Raw genomic sequence first — 25306 nt, 5'->3', positions numbered from 1 at the left:
AGCTGGGGACCGTGCAGGGACCAGGGAGGCTGTGTAGAGCCAGGGACTGGGGTGGGAAAGAGCCACGGGACTGGGGATCCCAGGGCAGGGGTTGGGCACCCCTGGGGCCCCCCTGGGTGGGGAGCACCTAGGGCCCAGCCTTCGCACCCTGCTGCTGCTGAGGGTGTGGTAAACCTGTGATGAAGAGGACTGGAAGGTATTAAACACACTTCAGGGTTGACTTGGCCTCTGTAATAAGATAACGCCTCGCCAGGGGTTCCTGTGCCCAGTGAGCACCTGAGAGGGACCTCGCTGGCAGGAGGACTGGGGAAGGGTGCTGAGAAGCAGCAGCTCACAGGGAGCTACTGGGATGGGTGGTAGTCGCCAGGTCACTGCCAGCCCCAGCACGAAGAGCCCCCCGGGCAGGGAGGTGTCTGGGCACGGGTAGCAGTGGGCTGGCCTGGGGTGCAGGACCAGAGCGGGCAGGGGTCCATGGGCAAGGCTGGAGGTCAGGCACTGCAGGACAGTGACAGGGAGGGGACAGCAGGGAGAAGAGGGACCAAGTGAGCAGCCAGCTGAGCATGAGAGTCCATCGCTACGAGCCACCACGCAACGGGTGTGCAGTTGTGGGAGAGGCAAAAGCAATCCTAGGAGGAGCCAGGACAGGCTTTTCTGGCAGGGCTGGGGACTTGCATCCCTGCATGGGCCATGGGAGACCTGCCTGTGCTGGAGCCAGCCTGGGAGAGGAGCAGAGGCATCGTGGGGCTGCCAGGGGAGGCAGAGCCCAGGAGACCAGTGATGGGAGGACAGCGGCTCGTGCCCAGCACAGCGCAGGCTGTGGGGGAGAGGAGCGCTCACTATAAATACATCAGCGGGGTAAACGCCAGGGAGAAGAAGAGCTATTTCAGCTAAAAGACAACGTTAGCACAGGGATAAATGACTGGGGATAAATTATCCATGAACACATTTAGGGTGGAAATTAGACCCTCAGAGCAGGGAGGTCCCAGCACAGCCCCACCAGAGAAAGAAGCGGTGCCAGGCAGGAGCCAGGGTCGGCTTGGTGGCTGAGGGGTCCCGCAGTGTGCTGCAGTGACAGCCTGTCCCCTCTTCTAGTGTCAAAAACCAGCAAGGGTGGCTGGTGCAGCCTGCCCAGCTGTGGTAGTGGGTGCAGCGAGCAGCAGTGCACAGGGCAGTGTGCATGGTGGGGTGTGTGCACACTGCTGCTTGCACACGCAAGTGCAGGTGTGTGTGTGTCTGCATGGGCTGTGCGCATATTTGGGCAGCGCATTGAGTGCTCACACACCATGTGTAAGCACAGAGATGGCTGCACGCAGACTGTTGCATGTGTGCATGTAGGTGCACGTGAGTATGCTGACAGCATGTGTGTCTGCTGTGCACCCACCAGGCTGTGTGCAGGTGTCTCGGTGTTCATGATGCTCTAGAAAAAGGAACGACAGCCCCAGTGAAGTATCCTGGAGGTTAGTGCCTTGTGTCAGCACTGCTCTGCTCACCTGCACCCAGTTTGTGTTGCACCATCTGGAATTTGCTGGAGGGGACAGGCTGGGTGCTCCATGAATCCAGCTGATCCTGGACGGATTCCTGTCCTGCTGACAGTCCCCCAGGTCCCAGAGCAGTGCTGTTCCTGTGAGGGCTATGGGGATCACCTGGCACTGCCACCCCACAGGCTCACCCTGGATGGCCGGAGCACTTGGCACTGCCAGCTAACAGCCCTGTGCCACCCCTCTGCACATTGCAATGCAAACAAGGGGCAGACTGGTCCCCAGCATTCTGCTCCCTTCTACCCAGGGAGATCCTGGGGTGGCAGATGAGTCACCAGGCAGAGGGACGCAGGAAGCCAGTGCTGCCGGCTGCAAGACGGTCCCCACTCCCAGGGTGCTAGGTCAGCATGGCTGGGGCAAGCGCCCTAGGAAAGCTGGGACACCTCTGCCCCGGGGATGGGAAAGGCAGGTCCTGGGTGTTCGAGGATGTGGCTGGTGCTCATGCTGGCCCCAACTCAGCAGAAGACCCTCCCCCTGCCTGCGTGTAGCCCTTGGTGAAGCACAGCAGCTCCCTTCCCCCCGCAGCATATCTGGCTGCCGCTCGCTCTAATTTCCTGTGCATTGTCCCCACCGCCGCCGCCACCGTCCCCGGTGCATCCCTCCCTGTATGCCGCACAGCCAGGCTACCCACACCCCGGTGCCCACACCCAGCCTCACCGCCCCACGAACGTCCCCACATACATCCCAGCTCAATTCACTGATGCTCTGTGCTCCCCTCCACAGCTCCTTGCAGAGACCCATGTCCCACCCCACGTGCGTGCCCCACTGTGTCCCCCACACGGGTGCAAGCAGAGGTGTGGGATGGACACAGCTGGGCTGGGCTGGATGGGCACAGGGACTGATGCAGGGCTGTGGATTATAGCCATGGCAGTTGTTACCCTAAGGTGCCTGATGGCTGCTCTTCCTCCCCAGAGAAATATCCCAGCCTGTCAGGGTGGCAGCATCCATGGGAAAGTCACTGAGGGGTTCCAACAGCAGGTATTGGGGAGCACCTTGCAGCATCGCAAGTGGAAAATCACCCTGCTGGGTGCTGGTAGCATGAGCTGAGGGCTGCAGCGTGCAAGACCCTCTCAGCATGTGTGGCCTGCATGCACGCAGCATGCATGTAACCGCAGCATGTCGTGGTGTAAGCACATTCCTGCTGACACAGCGTGTGCACCTGCGGAGCTGCATGTGTGCGCACGGCACTGCATGTCTAGCTGTGCACGTCATGCGTACACACCTATGCACACACACGCGTGTACAGGTGCACGCGTGCGGTGCGCTGTCATGCTGACAGGCCTGTCTGTGTCTGCTGGCGGGTGTGCACATGCTCGGGGCCAGGGCCGGGCCCTGGTGTGCTGGCATGCTGGGTTTGCAGCCTCGGGGAGCTGGTGTGCCCAGCACCATTCACAGTCTCGGCATGCTTGAGCTGGCTTCCTGCTGGCATTTGTGTTCTGTTCCTGCTGGTCACGGGCAGGGTGTTGGGAGCCAGCTTGCAGAGTTTGTGCTAATAATTACCCAGGTGGTTACTAATCTGGGATGAGCTAACGACTCAGCAGAGGGGGTGCTTGCCCTGAGCGCACACACACGTGCAAAGCTGCAGCCAGGCACTGAGGCTGTGGGCCACTGGCAGGCAGAGCACACCCACAGCTCTGGGGTGCACGAGGACATGTGAGCGCAGCATTGCACACCTGTGATGGTCACACCAGCGTCCCAGCCATGGTGACTTTGCTCAGTATCCCGACCTCCCAATGGCAAATGCAGAGAGCAGGGGTGCTTCCTGCCCCACGGCAGTGCCCCAAAGCACTGTGCCCAGACAACGTCATGCTGGCCATGAGGACCCTGCAGCAGGCAGCTGTGCAGAAAGCCCAGTGCTCAGTCAGGTACCCTGCGAGAGTGGGTCATCAGAAATGAAATCAAGGTGTACTTGATGGCCACGTGGAGGAACCTTCATGGGAGACAATCATTGGGACTGGAGAGCTCTCAAATCCAGCAGGGAAAGAAGAACCGGGAGCAACAGGCAGAAGCTGAAGCCAGACACATTCGAATGAGGAATAAGGGTTTTAGCAGGGCAGGTCATTAGCCACTTGAAGCAGCCGGAACAGCCCGGGCTCCTGCTGTCTCCCAGCATGTCTCTCCTGGTGGTCACAGCCCCAGGCAAACATGGTCCACTGGGGTGACCTGGTAGCATTGTGTCCTGCCGGTGCTGTCCAGAGACACATGGAGAGCTCTGTGCCCAGCCCTGCAGTGGCCACGCAGGAGAAAAACATGTCAGGGAAGACAGGCTTGCGGGCTAAGTGTGATCCTGCCTCGGGCATCCACTGGCTACAAGATTTCGGGCAAGCCAGTGCCTTGCATGGCCAGAAATGGGACCTTTCTTGCAGTTTGGACTGGCTGTCAGGGCAGAGCCACTCCCGGGGGTCACTGCAGAGGGAGGTGGGTGACCCGCAGGGTGCGGGCACAGGGAGGGTGCTGAGCCCTCGGGGTGTTGCCAGGCGTTGCACTCCGGGAGCTGCCCGGCTCCGCTCTCTTTCCCCCTCCCGTGCCCGCAGTTGCACCGCTCTACGGGGCAAACCCCCGCCGCACCCAGGCCGGGGCAGGTCCCTGGCTCTGCTCGCCCCATAGCCCCGCCTGCCCTTGCAGGAGGTGGGGAGTCCTGCCCCGAGTGTCACACACACCTCCCCCCCCCCCCAGCACCCACGGGGTGACCGCGGGGGTGCAGCTCCTCTCCTGCGAACCGCGTGCCCCCCGCGGTCAGCCAGCTCCCTCGCCGCTGTTCCGCCTGCCCGGGAAGCGACGCCCTGTTCATCCCGGAGCCCCACCACCACTTCCAGCCCCGGCGGGCTCCGTGCCCGGGGCGATGCTCCCCGGCGGGTTCCCCCGCAGCATCCCGACCGGCGCTGCCGCTGCGATGGGGACAGTAAATCAGCGCAGCGCAGCCCCACCTCCGCGCTCTCCATTGGCAGCGGCGCCCCTCACCCCGCTCATTGGCGCTGCCGCCGCCGCCCGGCCCTACATAAGCCGCCGCTCGGCCGGGCCGGCCCCGTCGGAAGCCGGAGAGCGGCAGAGCCGGAGCCGGGTGGTGCGGCGCGGCGGGCGCTGAGGCGGGCGCTGCGGGATGCGCTCCCGCCGCCGCGGGGGCGCCGGGCAGCCCCCCTGGCCCGTGAGTAGGGGGTGATTTGCTGCTCCGTGAAGTTTCCCGGGGACTCTGGGGCGGGGAGGGGGTGGCTTTCAACTCCGGCACGGTCACCGGCCCAGAGAGAAGTTGGCGGTGGGCAGAGAGGGGCCGGGGATGCAGCCTGCCCCCGCAGCGTGGAGGGGATGCGGGGTGGCAAGGCAGGAGGAAGGGGGATGAAGGATGGAATGGGGATGGAAGGATGCTGGGTTGGCGGGGACCGGGCTCAGGAGGATGGAGTGGTGATGGGGGGTGTGGGCTGGGACTGGAGGAGAGGCATCAGGGTGGCAAGAAGCAAGGGACAGAGGGAAAGAACAGGCAGCTCCTCTTCCTAAGGGATATTTGTGCTTGGTTGTGGCTGAGACTGTGGAGAGCTGGGGGCTGCCGATAGAGGGGTCCATCTGTGTATTTGCCTGTGTGGGAAGGGGCTGGTTGTGTGCTGGTGGGTCTGGGAGCAGGCAGCTGGAGCTGAGCCCCCCAAGGACCTGCTGTCTCTTTGGCCTGAGCTCAGAGGCTAAGGTGACTGCTCATCTCCACACTGCATTAGCTGCTGCTGGCTGAGCCCCAGCGTGCCAGGTCCGGTGCTGAAGAGTCCTGCATGGGAGGGGAGAGGAACGGGACACCCAGCAACTGGGGGCTTTGTGCCCATTGGAAGCATCTGTGATGGGATGCATGCACAGGCCAGGGTCTGCAAGAAGGGTGCAGGAGGAAGCAGTGCTGAGCCCATGGCAAAAGTGAACAGCTGGGGCAGCAGGACCAGGGCTCACAGGCTTTGACCAGAGCAGAGGCACTGCAGGGGCTGATCTGCTTGGGGCTGAGGTGCTGTGGAAGGGGTACTGCTGGCAACCCTGGGCAGTGCGGCTGCTCTGGGAGAGGGCCTGCTGGGTCTGCAGGATGTCTCCTGCCTGTCTTCTGCCCTGGCAGGTATAGCTGTGGCAGACTGGGAATTGCAGGAACAGGAATATGATGTTACTGGAGCACATGCAGCACGATGTTATGGGCTGGTGTGATGTCACCATGTTGTCACTGCTCTGGGGAGCTCTTTGGGGTGCAATAAGGCCCCTGCTGCACAATGTTGTGCAATGTCGTAGTGGCGCTGGAGGTGGCTGTGGCCCGGGATGGGATGTTGCTGCAGTGGTGGAGCATGACACCACTAGGGTGCATGATGTGGTGGGCAGCAATGTCAAGGTGGCATGCAGGATGGGGTGGCCACACATGATATGGGCCAAGGGCTGGGGATGCGCATGTGAGTGTGTGAGGAGTGCTGGGGACAGCATCTCCCCACCTGTGCTGCAGGGTCTGGGGCACACCCCCCTACCTGCCCCATGGTTCCTTTCCCAGTCCCATTCCACCCTGGTGTTGCCAGCCACAGCCATGCATGGGGGCAAATGAGCCCTACATGCTGCATCCCTGCCATGGGGCCAGTACCCTGTCCCTGCACTGCCTGGCTGCACCCTGCATGGGTGCCCATGGCACTCCCTGCCTTGTTCCATCCTCCTGCTGTCTCTACCCCTGCCTGGCACCTTGGCCTTGTGTCACTAGGCTTAACCATGCTGAGCAGGCATCCTGGGGTGACCGCAGCTCCTGGGGTGACCTTGCTACCAGATGCCACAACCAAGCCAAGACATGGTTCTGCTGGGACAAGGCAGGCTGAGCTCTGCCCTGCATACAAGCAGAACCCCATAGCCTCAGACCTCAGATGGAGCTTCATGGTGGGGCCTTGGTGCTATCAACAGCATGCTGGGGACAACAAGGCCTTCCCCATCTAGAACACACAGCCTGAGCCTCCCTCCCCTTCCCAAAATGGCCTGGCTCTGGGCCGTGCATCCCTTCCCCATGGCACCACGCACCGGATCTGCTGGGAAAGGCCTTTTGTCTTCAATCAGGAACATTGTTTCCTCCTGGAAAGGCTCCATTCACCCTGGAGGGATTTCGGCTGCAGCTGGATGGGGTGGGGGGGCACCTGGGGAATGGGCCAAACTGTGGGGAGCAAGAGCTAGAGGTGGAGCAGAGCAGGGAGAGCCCTGCCAGTGGCCTGGGGACAGTCACCCATTGCCTGGCTGTGGCCAGGGGTGAGGGGCCACCACTCTGCATTTGCAGAGGGCTCCTATGGTAGCTCTGCACCCATATGTCCACATGTGGGTGGCTTGCCTTGAGCCCAGTGGGCTGTGCAAAGGTTCCCCCTCCCTCACTGCCTGGCACTGCAGAGTGACATCCAGGGACTGTCCCATCCCTTTGCAACCCAATGAAACCCCATCCCCATCACATGTGCCTTGCATGGGACACCTGCACTAGGGAAAGACACAGGCTCCTGCACCTGGAGAGCCACTCCAGATAGGATGGCAGGGTGATGGGCAAGGTGCCCCAAGTCTGGCTGGGTGGTGGAGAACACAGTGCCAGAGGGGGACTGGCTGTGCCTGGGTCTGTGGGAGGATGTGGGTCAGGCCAGGGAGGGAATGGGAGCAGCATAGAGTAGAGCTGGGGACACACACACACATCTGCCCTTGCAGCTGGTTCTAGGGAATGGATGGGATTGGAGAGGGAAGGGGAGCAGGATCAGTGCAGTGGGATGCAGGGCTCTGTGTGTGCTGGGTGGTGGGGCTCAAGGCTTCCTCTGCAGCTGGAGGACAGCCCCTTCCTGCCCAGCCAAGTGGGTCTGGAAGCTATTTGGTTGTGGTAGGGGAATCCTGCACCCCAAACACCCTTGGAACCATTTCCATTCCTGGGGAGGCAGTAGCAGGCTGTTCCCCGCAGCCCAGGGGGTCTGCCAGGATCCAAACCTCGGACATCTTCCCTTCTCCAAGCCGGGCACATGTGGCATCATGCAGCTGCCACAGCTTCCTTTACTCGCTGGCAGGGTCCATGGCATGGGAACCAGCTGGCAGCAGGGCCATTCACCCCGTCCCCCTGCCAGCGCTGGGGCAGCTGTTCCTGGCTGAGGGGGCACAGTCACATGGAGCAGTGTCCCCCACGTTGGTGGCTGGATGCCCCAGCCATCCCTCCAGTCTGCGAGAGCAGGACAGGCTGTTTTTGTTCCCAGCTGGAGTGATGGCATGTGGCTTCATGCCCACCACCTGGGGAACACACAGCTTGCTTTTGGGCTCTTCCCCTCTGGAGAGGGTTGCCTGGCCTGAGGTGAGGGCTGGCCATCCTGAGTGCCACCGTGCTTGTCACCTGGGCTACAGCCAGGTCAGAGCTATCTCCAAAATCTCTGCAGCCTTGCCAGCAGTGCTGGCAGACACTGTCCTCCGCAGTCCAGGTTAATTGAGCCTCTCTGCCCTGTCTCCCATTCCTCCCAGCATCTCCTTCCCACGGCCACATCCCTGTACAGAAGAAACCTTCCCCGGCTAGCCAGGGAGGAGCTTGCCCCACAGAGACCCTGGGAGGAATAGTGCTAGCAGGGTGGGGAAACTGAGGCACACAGGAGTCGCCCAGGAGAGTATCCCCATGTTCTCCCCTTGGCCTTACCCAGCTCTGGAAGACCAGCTGAACCGGGGACAAGCTCCCCAGCCTGGCAACTGCCTGCTTCTTCTGGCCCTGCCAAGGGAGCAGTGATTGGCATTGTGACTTGCCAGGATCTTGGGTGCCAGTGGCGCCTTGGGGCAGGGTGAGCTGGGGCTGAGCCCAGCTTCATCAGCACCCTGCAGCCTTCCTGCTGCCTCCCCAGTACCTCCCATAGGATAGGCTCCCAAGGTTCCACTTCTGCTCAGCTCCAGCTCACTGGAGTACGGTCTTGTCCCAAGGAAGCCCTGAGGGTGAGCTGCACCCAGGAGGGTCTGTGCATGGGGATGTCAGAGCTGTGGCAGGGCCAAGGGTTGAGAGGCTGGTGGCGTGGCACAGGCTGGGGTGGGTGACAAGGGGTGGAAAGAGTGTCTGCCATGGAAGAGTGGTGGGGATGCTTGGGCACCGTGGAGCAGGGTCTCCTCCTGGAGCTGACGGGCCGCAGGTCTTTCCCAGGTGCCCAGGATGCTGGTACTGTGCCTGCTGTTCCTGGCCTGGCTCAGCGAAGGCTCCCAGCGCAGCGAGCCCATGTTCACAGCCGTCACCCACCGCCTCCTCCCACCTGACTACGACAGCAACCCCACACAGCTCAACTATGGTGTGGCCGTCACTGACCTGGATGCTGACGGTGACTTTGAGATTGTGGTGGCAGGGTGAGTGGTGCACCCAGCAGCTTGGTGACAGTGGGACCTGGTGGCCGTGCAGGGCCAGGAGCTCCTCGCTCCTCTGTGGGCATGTGGCCGGGTAAGGGGTTGTGCACAAGAGTGGTGGGGTGGGGGTCGGCACACACCCACTTGTGCATGTGTGTGCACCCATATAGGGTGTTGATGCTAGCTGGGTGCCTGCGTGGGGCTATGCAGGTGTCCTCATCCTGACCCCAGGCCCAGGTCCCCTCTCTGCAGGGCAGTGGCAGCTGCTCAGCGGCCAGGGTCCACCCTGCAGTGTGCAGCCAGCATGTCCTCAAGCCAGCTCGGCTCCACTGACAGGACTCAGTGCTCTCCGGAGATTTGGTTAATTGGCTGGAGGTTTTTTATAGCCCTTTATCAGAGTGATGGCTCGGAAGGGCTGGCAGGAACTAGGGAGGCAGAGAGCTGCGTGCTGCACTGCCAGCACCCGAGCGGGGCTGGACACAGAGCGGCTGCTGCCGGTGGGCCCGGTCCTGGCTGGGGACAGCAGGGATCATTGTGTGGGCTCTGCATTTGTGTGTGCTGGCACGGCTGTGAGCCGCCGGTGCAGCATGTCTGCGTACACACCACCATGCTCACCCCTGAGGGAGGCTTGCACATGCACCTGGAGGGAGGCCCTCAGCCCCACGGATCCATACGTGGGAGCAGGGGGCACCATGGTGGGCAGCAGAGTATGGCCTTGCTGCCACTCTGAGCATCACCTCAGGCAGCAAACCACAGGCAGCACTGGGGACCCCGAAGGGGCACAGGCCACCACCTCCAGCTGGGCTGAGCCAAGCAGCCAGGTGGGGTTTTGTAAGCAGCCATGGTGCCTGTTGTATAACTTGTTTACTGGAGCGGGCGGGGAGCTGGTGGGGAGCAGCATGCCAAGAGGATTTGCCTTGCGTGCCAGTTTCCCTGCCCCAGGAAAGGGCTGCAAGCAGGGACCTGTGTCCCATCCTGCCCCACTGGCTGCTTGGACCCCACCCCTGCCCTGGCACTGCCCTGGGGTACCCAGGCCAGGTAGACATGGAGTGCTCAACATAGGCTGAAACAGGTCCTAGCTGAGCCCTCCCCATCAACAGCCAAGAGCCAGCCCCACGTTCAGGTGCTGAGAGCAGCCCAGGCTCCCTGACCTCCATGGACCACAAAGGTCTTTGCTGTGCCCATCATGGGGAACACCTGGTGTAACACCCAGTGTCTGCTCTGGGATGGGATGGGGGCTTTCATCCTGTCCCGAAGTCTTGGGGAGCCATCACCCCTGCTTGCACCCACAGGTACAATGGCCCCAACCTGGTGCTCAAGTATGACAAGGCGCAGGGGCGGCTGGTGAACGTGGCGGAGGATGAGCGAGGCTCCCCGTACTACGCGCTGCGGGACCGGCAGGGCAACGCCATCGGTGTGACGGCCTGCGACATTGACGGGGACGGCCGCGAGGAGATCTACTTCCTCAATACCAACAATGCCTTCTCCGGTGAGCCCCACCAGCGGCCGAGCCCCAGGCGCGGGGGGAGCTCGCAGCACGGCCGCCTGCGACCTTCGGCACATGAGGGATGTGTGCGGGCTGGAGTTAATTTCTCAGTTGAGTGGCTCCATTGATTGATGGCAGCACGGGCGGGACGCTGAGCCCAGCCAGCCGCTGAATCAGCACTTCCAGCTGCCCACTGCCCTCCCCACAGTACCCCAAGTGGGACAGCAGCTTCCCCACCACCCTTGAAGCTGCCCTGCCACATGGACCCTGCACTGCAAGTCCCAGCTGTGCCCTGCAGCAGCTGTGCGCCTCCATGCCATGGCTCCACTGTGCCAACTGGACCAAGCCAGGTCTAATCCTGTTCTGCCAGTGCTGTCCCAGCTCCTGGGATGCCTGTCCTGGGCAGGGGACCCATGTGCCCCAGGCTGGCACCAGGCATCCCTGGAGCTCCCTGGGTCAGCACTCCAGCCCAGCACTGCTCCATGTCCCTGTCCCACTGCCCTGACCTCCACGCAATGGATCTGTCTTCCTGACACTCCTAATTACCCAGGCTGGTGGTGGCTGCCGGCACACCTGTACCTAAATCAGGTGCTGCCATTGGTGCTGTCACAGACAGCGCGGCTTGCTGCCTGTGCCTGGCACAGCATTGATTTTTTACCTTCCTGGGGATGATCTACAGGGCTGCGCCCTGTTGGGACACATTTTACCTTAATGAGTTGATTCTTCTGCATGTCTCCTGGCAGCCCTTAAAGGGTCACGGGGGATCTTGCAGTGGCAGCCTGGCCCCATGGCGCTGCTGGGGGCTGCTTTGGGATGCTTCGGGAAAAGAGTACCTCTTCCACAGCCTCCCCTTGCCGCAGGGCACCCTCCTCGGGAGGAGGTGGGATGCTGCAGCCCGCTGACCCGTGCCCCCCCCCCAGGCATAGCCACCTACACGGACAAGCTCTTCAAGCTCCGCAATGGGCGCTGGGAGGACCTCCTGAGCGATGAGGTGAACCGGGATGTGGCCAGCCGATTTGCCGGGCGCTCTGTTGCCTGCGTGGACCGGACGGTGAGCAGGCAGGGCACGGCAGGCAAGGGACATCTCCGCTCCCTTCCCACCCCCCGAGCCCCTCTGGCCCTCCCCTGTGGGCTCACAGGGGACCTCTCGCCTCACCTGGGCATCAGCCCCATCCCACCCCCACTGGGGATGGGGGTGCCCCCCAGCAGCCCATGACTGTCAGGGCTGGCAGCCCTCCCAGCTGTGGGGACTGCGGGTGCCTGTCCACACGGTTGCTGCCAGCTGATAAACGTACCTGTCGAGGTGATTTATGTTCCTGTCACCTGCTCTTTCTTCTTCCTCCTCCCCCAGCGGTTTGTTTCCAAACGATTATCACTAAATCAGGGTCCAGCTGCTGCATAGGACAAGGAGAGGGGAGTGGGGATGGGGGAGACCTGGCACATTGGGGATGCTGGGGGGACAGGGTGCCTTGTGTCGGCACTGTGAGCCTGGGGACCACAGAATTCCTGGAGGCAACGGGGCACGTCTCCACTCCCAGGGTGCTTTTTGCCATGGGCATTGCGGACCTCTTGCTCAGCACATGGTAGTGGTGCCTGGTCCCATGGAGCCATGAGAGCATCCAGCCCCACAGCAGGGATCCTGTGGTCCTCGTGGAGATGGGTTTTGGGTGGGTGGGTGCTGAGGAGGTGCCGCCGGCCACAGGGCTCTGGCAGGTACTCCATCTACATCGCCAACTACGCCAGCGGCAACGTGGGCCCCCACGCCCTGATAGAGATGGACGTGGCTGCCAGTGACCCTGCCCGCGGCGTCGTGGTGCTGGTGGACGTGGCTGCCCAGGCTGGCGTCAGCAAGTACACAGGTACCGGCCGCTGCGGCCCTGCTGCGGGGACAGGGCGCTGCTGGGCACGGCGAGTGCGGGACCCTGTTGCGGGCAGGGAAGAGCGGGGCAGGGCAGTCGGTAGCCTGTGCCACGCGTTAGGCTGCCTGACTGCCCCATCTAGTGGCAGCCCCACGGCCCGTGGAAGACACCAGGGACACGGACTGCCCACCTGGCAGGACCCCCGCGCCCACCGTCAGCTGGGCTGATCCCTCCGGAGCCCGCAGCATCCGCAGGGCGGGCGGCGTGGCGCGGGGACGTGGGCACGGGAGCGGGGCCGTGGGGAGGGTGCCAGCCTGCGCCCCGTGCTGCCCCACTGCCGCGGGGACCGCTGCCGTGCCCTGGCTCCCCAGCCGTAAATTGTCGCTAATTAGGAGTATTGTCACCATGGCGATGGTAGTGATTAGGGTTGGGAGTGACACACGCGGCTGCCAGGCCCAATTAGCTTCTGACGAGAGGGACTGAGGGAGGTGGGCGAGGAGGGAACGCCGGGGGTCCTGGGAGCACCGGGTGGGCAGCACTGAGGGGGGGAATGGGGGGCACGAACCCCTCTGGGGCAGGGTGCTGGCTGCCTCCTCACCCCTGGACTGCTGTCCCCAGGGGGTCGTGGGGTGGCCGTGGGCCCTATCCTGAGTGACAGCGCCTCCGACATATTCTGTGGTAACGAGAACAGCCCCAATTTCCTCTTCCACAACCGTGGGGATGGGACATACCAGGACGTGGCGGCTGCTGTGGGTGAGTAGGGGGAACTGGGGGGGAGCAGGGATGCAGCCCTGCATGGGGAGTACCTGTCTGGAGATTGTGGGGCACGTTTTGGGGAGACAGAGGCAGGGAGGGGGTCCCGTCTCCCCCTGTCCCATTGTGGCTCCCCAGGGCTGGATGACCCCTACCAGCACGGACGCGGCGTGGCACTGGCTGACTTCAACCGTGATGGACGAGTGGACATCGTCTACGGCAACTGGAACGGGCCGCACCGCCTCTACCTGCAGAGTGGGGTCCCTGGGCGCGTCCGATTCCGGGTAAGGGCTGGGACTGGGACCCCCTGACTGCCAGCTTTACCACTGAGCCTCCTTGGCTGGGTGGACTGGCTTCACCCTGATTTGGCTTTGAGCCCAAATTCCCAGCAAGAAGGGGACCCAAAGCACCAAAGTGGGACCTCGTGCCCTGCTCCCTGTGCCCATTGTCACCCCATTCCCATCCCTCGCACAGGACATTGCCACCCCCAAGTTCTCCATGCCATCCCCTGTCCGCACTGTCATCGCAGCCGACTTTGACAATGACCAGGAGCTGGAGGTTTTCTTCAACAATATCGCCTACCGCGGCTCCTCCGCCAACCGCCTCTTCCGGTAGGATCCTGGTGGGTACTGGGGGGCCGGGGCAACCCACGCCCCCCTCTGGGGGACTGAGCAGCCCTCACGGCACAGCCAGGCTCACAGGGCTCCTCTCCAGCAGTGCCACTGCTTGGGCTCAGCTAATAAAAGGCGCCGTGACTGAGCCCTTCCTGGCGTCATTACCAGCTGCTGTGATCGTGCCTGCAGCAGCCCCTGGGGTCCCCTGCACCGCTGATTAGCAGCCACGTGGAAGCTTGTTCGTGGCTCCTGTTAATTGTGGGGGTCAATTCCTCATAATCGCAGTGTGATGCCGCCTCGCCTGGCATGTGGGGAGGTGGGACCTGGTTGTCCACCTGGTGCTAGCACCCATGGGTGGGTGGAGGGCAGTGATGTGGCAGAGACCCGCTGCAGGGGGAAACTCCAGTCCCAGTGTGATGCAGCAGTGTTTGGAGATGGCATTGCTGCTCCGCAGTTCAGACCCACAAGAGCCAGGTTGTCATGACATACCTGTCACCCCTGCATGGAGCGAGGCTGTGAGGTCCCATCTCCCATCCACCCTGCATAGTCACTGGGGCTGTCACCTCTCTACCATGGTGCTGTGGGAGGGGAGGCACTTTTGAGGAAGGTGCTGGGGACCGTAGGGGCTGGCACTAATGCCCTGTCTGTGCTTGGCAGGCTCATCCGCAGGGAGCACTCGGACCCCATCCTGGAAGAGCTGAATCCGGGGGATGCGCTGGAGCCTGAGGGACGGGGCACGGGTGGGTCCCCCCAGCCCTGGCAGTGGGGGCCCATGTGTCTGGGGATGCCACATGCCTGGCTGAGTCACCTGCCCACTCCCCACCTGTATCCTGGAGCCCCCATCACCCAGGAGTGGCCCTGTCCTTTCTCCTTCCACCCATACCCAAATAACAATGCCATTTCCAGTTGTTCCCCAGGGCTTCACTCTTGGGGAGCCTCTTCCTGGGTGCCCACTGTTCAAAGCCAACCTCTGCATTTGACCGGGGGCGGGGGGAGGAGGAGGGCAGACAGCCTCCTGTTTCCCACAGCCCCTCAGGCACTGCCTGTCCCCCCCCACTGCCTGGGGAGCTGACCCACCTGATGGCAGGGTGCCACCCATACAGGGACCCTTATTCCTGCACTGGGGTCACGCCATCTTCCCTATTGCCCCTGCATTGCCAGGAGTGCCTGTGGGAGCTCACACTGGCAGCAGGGTGTAGTGCTGGGAGACATGGGGCCGGGCCCCAGGCATGACCTGATCCTGTCCTTGCAGGGGGTGCAGTGACAGATTTTGATGGTGATGGGATGCTGGACCTCATCCTGTCGCACGGCGAGTCCATGGCACAGCCAATCTCCATCTTCAAGGGCACCCAGGTGAGTCAGGCAGAGGGTCCTCGTGTTGTCCCCATCCTTTACACCTGTCCTTGCTCAGTCTCCCCACTCCCTCCTCCCTTGCAGGGCACCAGCAACAACTGGCTGCGCGTCATCCCCCGCACCCGCTTTGGGGCCTTTGCACGGGGGGCCAAAGTGGTGCTGTTCACTCGGCACAGTGGTGCCCACCTGCGCATCATCGACGGCGGATCAGGGTACCTCTGTGAGATGGAGCCTGTGGCACACTTCGGACTGGGTGAGACGCAGGGGTAAGGGGCTGCCCCCATCCCCAGCCATCCTCAACACCTCCCCTGGGCAGGGTCCACCTCTGCCCCGGTGCCCTGCAGCACAGTAGTCATCCATGCCCGTTGCCCTGGGCACAGTGGGCTCCAGGGGAGGCTGCAGGCAGAGTGCTCAGCCACTACAGCCCTGCTGCAAGGGGCAGCTGTCCCCTTCTCCACCCTCTGCCTGCTGCTTTGCCTGGGCACCAGGGCTTTCCCTACCTGTTAACCCTCCCCTGGCTCAGCACAGCTGGCAGCCAAGCCTGCAGAGGTGTTCCTGCCCACTGGCAGGGCAACCCATTGTCCCCACGTGCACCCCTTGGTCTGCATCCCTCTGTATGGGCTGTTGGCACAGGCATCAGGGTCCTGGCTCGGGGAGCAAGGGAAGGCTTTGTCCCTCCATTCCTACCACCCCCTGGCCTCCTTTCAGCCCCTGCCCACCCCGGAGACCCCACATCTGACCAGCTGCCCGCCTGCAGGGCATGACGAAGCCAGCAGCCTGGAGGTGACCTGGCCAGATGGCCGCGTTGTGGTGCGAGCTGTGGCCAGCAGTGAGACCAACTCTGTCCTGGAGGTCCCCTACCCCCTGGACATGGAGGAGCCACTCATGCCTGCCCCGTTGGAGGTGAGGGCCAGGTGTGGGTGCAGGGTGGAAGGCTTTGGGGGCAGAAACAAGGGGCTGAGCTCTGCTGGCTCGGTGGCTGCCCTGGGCTGATTCCTCCCCATCCCGGTGGTTTCCGCTTCTCCCCAAATGCAGTGTGGACAGGGATTCTCCCAGCACGAGAACGGACGCTGCGTAGGTGAGTGGCTGCTGGGGGCACAGGCATGCCTGCCCCGGACGCTGCAGCATGGTCCTGTGGGCACAGTGGGGGACATGAGGGCAGCACTGGGCTACAGGCAGGCAGCAGCCAGGGAGGCGGCTGGGTGTGCAGGCAGGGCTGCTACGTACCTCAGTGCAGGGTACGGCTGCCTGCCTGGCACAGGGCGTGGGAATGAGGGCAGCAGCACGGTTCTGGAGGGGACACTTGGTGTCACATGGAGGGGGTAGACTGCCGTGCTGGGGGTGGGAGGTATGGCTGGCATGTGGCAGGCATTGCGCTAGAGCCACAAGTGATGGAGGGGCAGCAGGCATGTGACAGGGTGGCTGTGGCCATGCCATGAGCCTCCTGGGCAGTGGCATGGCTTGTGCATGGCTACCTCTGGGGGGGTCATCCCATATGTACAGGGGAAACCAGAGGGGCTGTGGCCGGCAGCCCCAAGCCCCCAGCCCAGCCACCACACCGAGGCCTCTCTGCTTGCAGACATGGACGAGTGCGCTGAGTTTCCCTTCGTCTGCCCCCGGGACAAGCCTGTCTGCATCAACACCTACGGCGGGTACCGCTGCCGCAGCAACAAGCGCTGCAGCCGGGGCTTTGAGCCCAATGAGGATGGCACAGCTTGCGTGGGTGAGTGATGGTGGGGATGCCCTGACCCTGTGCCACCACAGCCCCAAAGCACCACGCTGGGATGCTGTTGCACCCCTGCCAAAGGCCCGGCCCCATCCTGCGAGCTGCCATGCAGCTGCCCAACCCCTTGCACCCTGGCTCTGGATGTTTGTCCTGCTCCTCCCACTGAGTCCCCACTGACTCCTCTTCTCTCTTTCTCTTTTCTTTCTCTTGCTCCTTCTCTGTGCAGCTCAAGTGGCCTTTTTTGGGGGATACCCCTCCACTGGGAGCTGGCCTGGGCCCCCCCACAGCGCCCTCCTCCCTCTAGTCCTCGGACTCTGCCTTTGCCTCTATGCACTTTAACCCCTGCCTGTAACACGCCAGAGCAGCCTTGGTGGAAGGACCAGCCGGCCTCTGCCTGTCTCTCTTTTTCTCTCTCTTTCTCTCTTTCTCTCCATGTTGAACAACCCTGGGAGTGCTGGCTGTGCCCTGCTGGGGTGGCCTGCGGTGGGGCAGGCACGGAGCCTGGTTGCCTGGCTGTGGCGGGGGGACTCACCCCTTGCACCATGTCTGGGAAAGCAGCCCCGGGGCAGCGCCCCTTTGCTGGCACCTCCCCACCTGGTTCCTTGCTCCGTCGCCTCGATACCGTACCATGTGCCTGCTGGTTTGGCCTGCGACGTGTGTGCTTCACCTCCCCCCCTCCTCCGTGACAGGGACCCCCCTCCCCAGCCCCGGCAGAGGAGGATTGTCCCTGGCTCTGCGGGGGAAGGACCCTCCTGGTCTGTTTTTTAACGTATTGACCTCACTGTTTGGAGTCGGACCCTGCTCAGTCTTCCAGTCCCTCTCCCGGAGAACTCCTCAATAAACTATATCCTGTCTATTAGCCCAGCCTGCTGAGCTGTGTGGGGCAGGGCTGTGCCCTGGGGCTGTACAGGGACAGGGGTGGGGAGCACCCCCAGCATCCCCCAGCAAGTTGGAGGGTGCACAGTGGCCCTGGGCAGTTCTGCCCCTGGGAGCACGGCCAGATGTGCAGCACTGGAGGGGATGGGGTGCAGCTGGCAGCCCTGCCCACACAGCAACAACAGGGCCGTGCTGCCTTCCTGCTGCATACTGTAACCCCGTGCTGCTTGCTCTCTTCCCACCACCAGACATTGACGAGTGTGCCCAGGGCTTACACAACTGCAGCCAGCTCTGCACCAACACCCCTGGGGCACATGTCTGCCACTGACGCCTGGGCTTCCGCCCCCTTGATCCTGCTGCCAGCCACTGCCTGGGTGAGTACCTGCAGGCAGCGGGGCTGGCAGCTGTGCTGCCCTGGGAGCAGGGATGCTGCTTCCTGAGGATGCTCTATTGTGCTCAGAGCCCTGGTCCTGGCCAGCCCAAAACACAGGGGACAGGATGGACAGACTGTGGCTGTGCAGGAGCTAATGCAGTGAGGAGGCATCTGCCACCTGACAGCCTTGGGGACAAGTGGTGGCAGGACTACAGCTGTGTGGCTGCATGCGTTGGAGATGCCTTCATGTCCCAGCTTTACCCAGCCCCAGAGCTGCCCCCTCCATCCCTTGCCCTGCCCATGCCAGGTGAGCCCCATACCCTTGCTGCGGTTCTGACCCTCTCCCCTTCTTTTCCAGACATAGATGAGTGCCAGGCACAGCCTGGCCCCTGCAACTATATCTGCCACAACAGCCACGGCTCCTTCTACTGCCACTGCCGCCATGGCTTCTCCCGGGGCATGGGTGGGTGCTGCTGGTGCAATTAGCCTGCCTGGGCACAGCTGGGTGTCCCTTGCTTGCCCCCAGCCCTGTGCTCATTGCACCCAGTGCCAACTGAATAAACCCTTTTTCCTGCAGTGATTTCCCTGTGGGACCCTGCTACATGGGTCTGTCCCTGTCCCCCCATGGACTGCTTCATTCCTCCCCCTTATTTCCCCCAAGCTCAACCTCCTTGTGGGGCTCTGTGCACACCGGTGTGCTGGGGGATACCCAGCCCAGTCTGGCTCTGTGCCCCCCAGCATTGCCCCACTCCCCCCTCTGATGCAGGAGGACACAGGGCAGGCAGTGGGGGGTGAAGCATGGGGTTTATTGAGGAAGGTCTCCATGCAGGGGGGCCCCAGTGGGAATGGCAGGGCCAGGGCCACCCCACACACATGCCACGACCGAGCCAAAGGGAGTCCCACGGGGCAGGGTCCTCCTTCCAGGACTTCAGGGAGAGCAATGCCATCTCAGATCAGCCCTGCACCCAGGTAGGGACTCTTCTCCTCAGGGTGCTGGATGTCACAGGGATGCTCCTATTCCCCCCATCTGACCCTGGCCCATGAACTCCCCACACCTTGCAGCTGGGTCCAGGTGCCCCTCAGTGTCCCCACCACAGGCCAGGCTGAGAATCAGGGTGCTCGTGGCAGATGCATGCAGGATGTCTGGGCGGGGGGGGGCTGAGTAGTGGGAGAGGAAGGGTCCTGGTGGAGCTGCTCTATTGGGCACCCTCCCTGCATTGGGGCAGAGCAGGCAGGGGGCTGCTGGCAGCCAGGTGTGGGCAGATTCTGCAGGGACTGGGTAGGGAGCCTGGCTCACCCATGCCACAGTAAACCGCCGCTATGCTGGGCCATGCACGAGCCTGAGGCACGCAGCACAAGGGCAGGAGCCTGCCCAGCACTGCATCTCCCTGCCCTGGGCACAAGGCTCGAGGCTGGGGAGCTTTCTGGGTCCAGCTGGGGATGGCACCAGGTCAGGCAGGGAGCAGAAGCAAGTGCCCAGTGTCATGGGTAGTGCTGGAGGATGCTACTGGTGGGGATGCCACTGCCAGATGGATGATGGCATCTGGCCAGGGCTGGGAAGCAGCAACAGGCAGTGCATGGGGCAGTGCTGGGGTGAGTGCACGGCACCATCATGCAGATGAAGTGGTACCAGGGCTCTGCCAGGCACCCTGGGCCGTGGGCACGCAGCAGCTGAGCCCACCCTGCAGCACCAAGAGCGAGACACCCCAGGGAGGGAGTGCAGCAAGGGCTGGCAGTGCCTGTGGGTGTGGGGATAAGTGTGTCCCCCCCCTTAGCGCTGCCTGTGCTGCTGTTCCCCGATGCATGGCATGCAGGACATTGCCAGCTGGGGCTGCCCATGGCAGGGCAAGCTCGTTCATTTGGGGCAGGGACAGCAGCACCAAGCACCCAGAGGGCCGTGGGAGCCCCTTGGCACCAGTTTGGCTCAGTGGGAAGTACCTGAGATGCCCCAGCACCAGCCCCTGCCCACAGTGGGTCTGATCAGGGGCAGAGCAACTGTGGGGGGCACAGAGGGGGGTGGGCAGCCCCAGCCTCCCCCTCCCACCCACCCCGGGCTCAGAAGCGGGTGCTCTGGTAGTGCAGCCTGCGGAGCTCGGAGAGGCCAATGTCCCGGCAGTACGAGTCCCTGCAGGGACTCCCTGCCAGTCACCGGCCCCCCACCCCGCCACCCCCGCCACCGCTGCTGCTGCTGGAGCTGCCACTGCTGGAGCTGCCGCTGCTGCACCGATCCTCGTAGATGGAGATCTCGATCTGGGCCTTGCTAAGGATCATCTATGGGATATACCAGTCACAAATCCAATTGCCCAGCACCCACTCCCCCATCCCTCACCCTTTTTCTGCCCCCCAGCACCCCAATGCCCAGAGGATACGACTCTCATGCCACGCTCCAGGGGGTCGGTGAGCAGCAGCCCCCGTGGTGCATAGATCTTCTCATTTTGCTCCTGAATGTACTTGGAAATCTTCTTCAGGACCTGCTGGCACATGGAGGGACACTCAGGGCCTGCCAGCACTGATGTCCCCCCACTGCAGCCTAGGAATGCCTGCTCTGGCCTCCAGCCCCCCCTGCTCCGTGTGCCATCCCCATGCCCCCTGCCAGCTGTGCCTGTCCCCAAGCCCTCCCCTGGACCTCAGCACCTTCTCGTAGTGTGTCTCCATGCAGAGGAAGATGAAATAGGCGGTGGTGCAGGCCAGGCACCCCTCCAGGTACGAGCTGCCCCCGATCTTCTCCGCCTCAGCGTAGAAGCCATTAAGAGTTTTCACGGTTTCCTCAAAGAGGTGCCGCTCGATCTAGAGCAGAAACTGGGGTGAAGATGAGTCTGGCCAGAGACTGACCCCCTGCGCTGCACAGTCCCCATCCCTGGAGCAACTTGGGGAGCACTTAACCCTCTCCTCAGCTCCCTCGGACCTGCCCACCACCCACCCATGCCAAGACCTGCTGAGTCTGCAGCCCATCACCAGAGTCTCCCAGTCCCCAGAAGCACCCAAGCCCTTGCACACTGGGCAAGGTGGCTGTGATTGCATGCACCCAGCAGCATCCGCTGGCCCAGGTCCATACAACACCCTGTTGGAGCCCCACTCTTTCAGACCCCTCTCCCCTCTGACCCCCCCCACAGGGCACCAACTTAGGGCACCCCCCACTCTGTTGGCCTGCCAGGCTCCCTACCCGGCTCTCCAGCTCTGGGGGGAACTTTGTCTGGAACTGGCACGTGGTCCCATCGCTGTAATCCCGCTGCACGAAGACCTTGGTGGCCAGGGACGCACTGCGCCGCAGCTCCTGCAGGCTATGCACCTGGAGAGCGGTGGGATGAGCTGGGGGGCCACAGACGTTGCGCGACAGGCATCCCTGCTGGGGTCTGGGGACCCTGGAGGCAATGCCATTCCCCCAGCATCAGGGCATGAGGGCTACAGGCTTGCACCCCCCAAGGCAGGGGAGCCCCCAGCACAGGCTGTGTCATGCCATGAGCACAGCTTGGCACAGGAGGTGCAAGGCCAAGTGCGAGGTGAGGGCGGCAGCAAGGAGAGGATGCCGCGGCAGCCCCCTACTCGGAGCATGGGCGAGTTTGTGTGCTTCCTGCCTTGGGCCAGTGTCTAGCCTTGCCTGCACCAGCTGCTGCACAATCGGTGTGTGTCCCCAGTGGGCCACGGTCCGGGGAGGGGACAGCCCTCCGTCCCCAGCAGCACCCCAGCATGCAGCTGCCCCAACAGCGTGCAGGCGGGAGGAGGGAAGGAGCCAAGCAGGAGCAGGGGTCAGGCAGCGGGTCTGCAGCGGCAGCGCAGCGGGTGGGCAGGCTGCAGCAGGGCGGCTGCACAAAAGGGATCGGTAGCCCCAGTGGCAGGCGCCCAGCCCAGCCCCGGCAGCCCTGGCACCCCATGGGGTACGAGGGCACATGTGAGCCCCCAGGGGTCTGAGCCGTGGAGCAGCTGTGGGGGGCTGGAGAGGAGGATGGAGGGGCCAGGTTGTGCCAAGGACGGGTGTCAGGCCCCTCCCTGCGCTTCCCCTTGGGTGACATGGGGCCACCTCCTGCTGTGTGCCCACAGACCCTCGGCCCCCGTCCCATGTCCCAACCACGGCACTTGGGAGCAGGACTCCCAGCTCCACAGCCACCCCTTCTCCCGGGGCACCCCACCCCAGACCCACACTGCTCCCTCCAATAAGGGCACCCCACACCCCCCCACTCCTCCAGGCACCCCACATACACACCGGTCTTTCTGTGCACACGCACAGAACGCGCACCCCTCCCAGCCCCACACTGACCAACTCCCCAGTCCACCCCACGCGGACCCCAGCCCCACGCTGCCCTCCCACACCGGTGCACCCCACGCCGACCCCTTCCCCCCGCGCCCAGCCAGCCGATGGCGGCGGGCAGAGGAGGGCAGAGCGGGGGAGCTCCGCCGCAGCCCGGCGCCGGGAGGTGCCCGCCGCCGGGGTGCCCTCCGCCGTGCCACCGCGCACCCACCTCCGTGGCCATGGCGCGGCGTGCGCCCGGGCCGGGCGGGGCTGGGCCGTGCCGTGCCGGGGACGGGGGAACCGGCGCTGTCACCGGGGCCGTGCCGAGCCGCGCGGGGGGGACCGGCGCTGTCCGCGGTGCTGCTGTGCCGAGCGGCGGAGGCGGGCCCGGCCGCCCCGTGTGCGCAGCCGCCCGGACCGCCACGGCCCGCCCCGAGGCGGCGGGGATGGGCGCCCGCCGCCACCGGCACGGAGCCCCCGAAGGACCGGGCTGCCCCGGGGCTGGCCCCAGCGGGGGGCATTGAAGGGGGGCATCGAAGGGGGGCTGCTGCTTTAGGTCTCGGGGGTCCGGCCGGCACTGCCAAGGGGATGCGGCTGTAGGTCCCTGGGGGGAACTGGCTGCCGAGGGGGTGCTGCTGGAGGTAACCGGGGCCTGGGCGGATGTGGGGCTGGCCCGGTGGGGATCTGGGGGGGGACGACCGTGGGGCTGGCAGCCTGCCGTGCCGAGGGGCCTCGTCTGAAGCGGTTTGTTTGCGAAGGATTTGCAGCTGGCGCTGCGCTCTGGAGCCGGTGCTGCAATCGCAGCTCGGGCAGACATCAAAGAGGAGAGCTAACGAATTCCCTGTTATCTCTCCCCATTGACAGCTCAATTAGAGTTAGAGAAGTGCCAAACGGGGCGGGGGGGGGGACAGAGGCTCTCCTGAGAGGCGAAGGAGAGGGTGCTCACAGCTGGGGCCATGATGAGGCAGGAGGGATGCGATGGCTGGGCACAGGGCCCTCATCAGGCAGGAGAGCAGCCAGCCCTTCCCTCAACACCTGGGCGATGCTGAAGGCAGCGCGGGGCCCTGCCAGCACGTCTGCTCAGGCTGCTAACACAGCACGTCTGCTCAGGCTGCTAACACAGCACGGCCGGCTGCCTGTGGCACAGGGGCCCTGACAAAACAGAGGTCTGGCTCCCAGTCTCAGGAAGAACCTGCTGCTCCCGTTGTTCAGAGCAGCCCTGCCAGCCTACACCCCAGAGCAGTGGGGTACACGCTGCCCAGGCAGTGACACAGAGCCAAAGGACCCCCTGGGGGGGAAGGGTGAACTGTCCCATGTACACACACACGTGCATGCTCACAGATGCAGGCATTAGTGCATGCACTCAGATGCCCACATCTGCCTGCACCCTCATGCACACCCAGGCACGCACCCAGGCACACGCTCACACACCCAAGCGTGACCCTGGATGCCCCCAAACACAGGCCCTGCATCTCGGCTCCTTCCCGTGCTGTGTGTCACCACCACGTCAGGGCTCGCCTGCCCGCCTGGCAGCGCCCTGCCAGTTGCCATGGCAATGCTGTGCCTGCCAGGAGATGAAGTTTGCTCTCCCACGCCACGGCGAGGGGCCAAGAGCAGCCGGGGGGGGCCCAGCTGTCCCTGCTGCCCCAGGCTGTGCCCATCTGCCTCCACCCTGCGGTGCTGCCCCAGGGATGTCTCTCCTCTGGCTGCACCAACCCAGCCTAGGTACTGGACCCTCGGTTCCGGGTTCCAATTGCCTCAAAAGCCATGAACTTGCTGTCTGCAGGACCAAGGCATGTGTCAAGGAGTGTCCTTTAGTAGGACATCTCCACCCCATCATAGGGAGCCACCTTCTGCCAGTCATACTAGCCAGGAGCAAGCCTTGCCCGGTGGCAGGCAGGACACAGACAGCCTGGACCTGCCCCACAGTGCTCCCCATCCGCACACACAGGCAAGACGTAGCCTGGACCTGCCCCACAGTGCTCCCCATCCCCGCACAGCCCCTGGCCCTGCCTGTGGTGCCCACAGCCCTCAGCATCTCCAGAGCCCACTGGGGCCTGCCAGACCCCCATGCAGGATGCACCATCATGGGCTTTCCAGTTTTAACCAGAGCAGGGACAGACCCTGCTGGTTTCCATGCAGAAGGGATAGGCTGTTGCCATGCCACGCCACACCATGCCATGCCATGCCAAGCCACATGGTGCCATGCCATGGCTCCCAGCAGGGCAGGGCAGAAGTGGAGGGGCGCTGGCATAGCTGACAGGATCCTAGGCAGTAGGAGAAGGGGTAGTGGGGGCTCAGGGCAGCTCCAAAGTGCTGCATGGCCCTGCTGCCCCCCCCAGCACTGCCAGGGGCTGGCAGGGTACCTGCAGCAACAGGACTGTGGCCCTTCTGCTCCATCTGCTGAGCCCCGAGGGGCTATTTTTAGGCTGCCTGGCAGCAGGGATGGGTACCGCATGCATGGCTGCTGCCAGAACTGCCTTTACTCCCCTGCCTGGGTCCTCTCTGCTCCTGGGGCAAGGGGGCTCTGATCTGTCCCACAGACAGATCCTGCAGACCTCCTTGTGCCCCCAGCTATGGCTGACTGCCCAGAGCCCCTGCCCCCAGCCGCACAGGACAGGTGTGGGGCACGCTTGGGGCCCTTATGGCCGTCCCCTCACAGCCAGTGTGCCCATGCCCATCAGCATGACAGCCATGGCCCAGCAGTGCCCCTGGTCCAGCCCCTGCACTTGGCTCCGAGGCCAGGACAAGGGGCTGTCCCCCGTGTGTCCACGGACGCACAGCACTGCACCGCATCCTGGCACCCTGACCCTCCCTGCAGTCCCCACACTGTGGCTGGGGGCCATGGAGGACAGATGGAACCCTGCGACCAGCCTGGGACCAACCCCTGGGGCCCCATCCTGCACCCACTGCGTGCCAAGCCCCCTCCCCAGCCTGTCAGGGTTGTCAGCAGCTCCAGCTCCACTTCAAAGGGGCCATGGCAGGGCCAGGCCCTGACAGCTGCTTCACATGGCGCTGGGGGGGCTTTCATTAATGGGGGGGAGCATGAGGTCACCACCCCAGCAGGGACAACGGTGACATTTGGGAGGCATACGGGGACAGCGGGCAGGGTGATTAGCTGATAACCTTTCCTGGGAGACACCAGGTGTGTGCACCAGTATGGTGGGGGGGCACGTCCCCCACACTAGGAGC

The 25306-nt window shown here is 63.6% G+C and overlaps 2 protein-coding genes across 4 annotated transcripts; one reads left to right on the top strand and one right to left on the bottom strand.

Annotated features, from left to right (window-relative positions):
* Positions 1-4563: 4563 nt before the first annotated feature.
* Positions 4564-18462, top strand: CRTAC1 (cartilage acidic protein 1). 3 transcript variants are annotated; one of them, XM_054831801.1, is made up of 16 exons: positions 4566-4683; positions 8653-8849; positions 10139-10335; positions 11253-11383; positions 12035-12191; positions 12810-12944; positions 13083-13228; positions 13419-13555; positions 14216-14298; positions 14811-14911; positions 14996-15164; positions 15669-15814; positions 15947-15989; positions 16491-16634; positions 17762-17887; positions 18245-18462. In XM_054831801.1, exons 1-15 carry the CDS (start codon positions 4639-4641, stop codon positions 17839-17841), a joined length of 1911 nt encoding a protein of 636 aa, XP_054687776.1. In that variant the 5' UTR covers positions 4566-4638; the 3' UTR covers positions 17842-17887; positions 18245-18462. The 3 variants fall into 3 exon arrangements, with proteins under 3 accessions (XP_054687775.1, XP_054687776.1, XP_054687777.1); XM_054831800.1 differs by lacking the exons at positions 17762-17887; positions 18245-18462 and adding an exon at positions 16864-17497 and having other exon boundaries at positions 4564-4683; XM_054831802.1 differs by lacking the exons at positions 17762-17887; positions 18245-18462 and adding an exon at positions 16864-17497 and having other exon boundaries at positions 4581-4683; positions 8642-8849.
* Positions 18463-18672: 210 nt separating this feature from the next.
* GOLGA7B (golgin A7 family member B) lies at positions 18673-22509 on the bottom strand. The gene is made up of 5 exons (XM_054831803.1): positions 22344-22509; positions 21050-21175; positions 20521-20673; positions 20256-20357; positions 18673-20136 (listed from the first exon to the last, which is right to left on the bottom strand). Exons 1-5 carry the CDS (start codon positions 22353-22355, stop codon positions 20032-20034), a joined length of 498 nt encoding a protein of 165 aa, XP_054687778.1. The 5' UTR covers positions 22356-22509; the 3' UTR covers positions 18673-20031.
* Positions 22510-25306: the final 2797 nt, after the last annotated feature.

This window comes from Grus americana, chromosome 7 (genome assembly GCF_028858705.1).
Source record: "Grus americana isolate bGruAme1 chromosome 7, bGruAme1.mat, whole genome shotgun sequence".
In the NCBI taxonomy this organism is placed as follows: Eukaryota; Metazoa; Chordata; class Aves; order Gruiformes; family Gruidae; genus Grus; species Grus americana.
This window is presented reverse-complemented; position numbering and strand designations above follow the sequence as displayed.

Coding starts and splice junctions, on each gene's coding strand:
- CRTAC1 (XM_054831800.1), top strand. CDS start 4,639: ATGCGCTCCCGCCGCCGCGGGGGCGCCGGGCAGCCCCCCTGGCCC. Junction 14,912..14,995: donor CCATCTTCAAGGGCACCCAG/GTGAGTCAGGCA, acceptor CCTCCCTTGCAG/GGCACCAGCAACAACTGGCT. Junction 15,165..15,668: donor TGTGGCACACTTCGGACTGG/GTGAGACGCAGG, acceptor GCCCGCCTGCAG/GGCATGACGAAGCCAGCAGC.
- GOLGA7B (XM_054831803.1), bottom strand. Junction 20,674..21,049: donor CCCCAGAGCTGGAGAGCCGG/GTAGGGAGCCTG, acceptor TTTCTGCTCTAG/ATCGAGCGGCACCTCTTTGA. Junction 20,137..20,255: donor TGGAGCGTGGCATGAGAGTC/GTATCCTCTGGG, acceptor AGCAAGGCCCAG/ATCGAGATCTCCATCTACGA.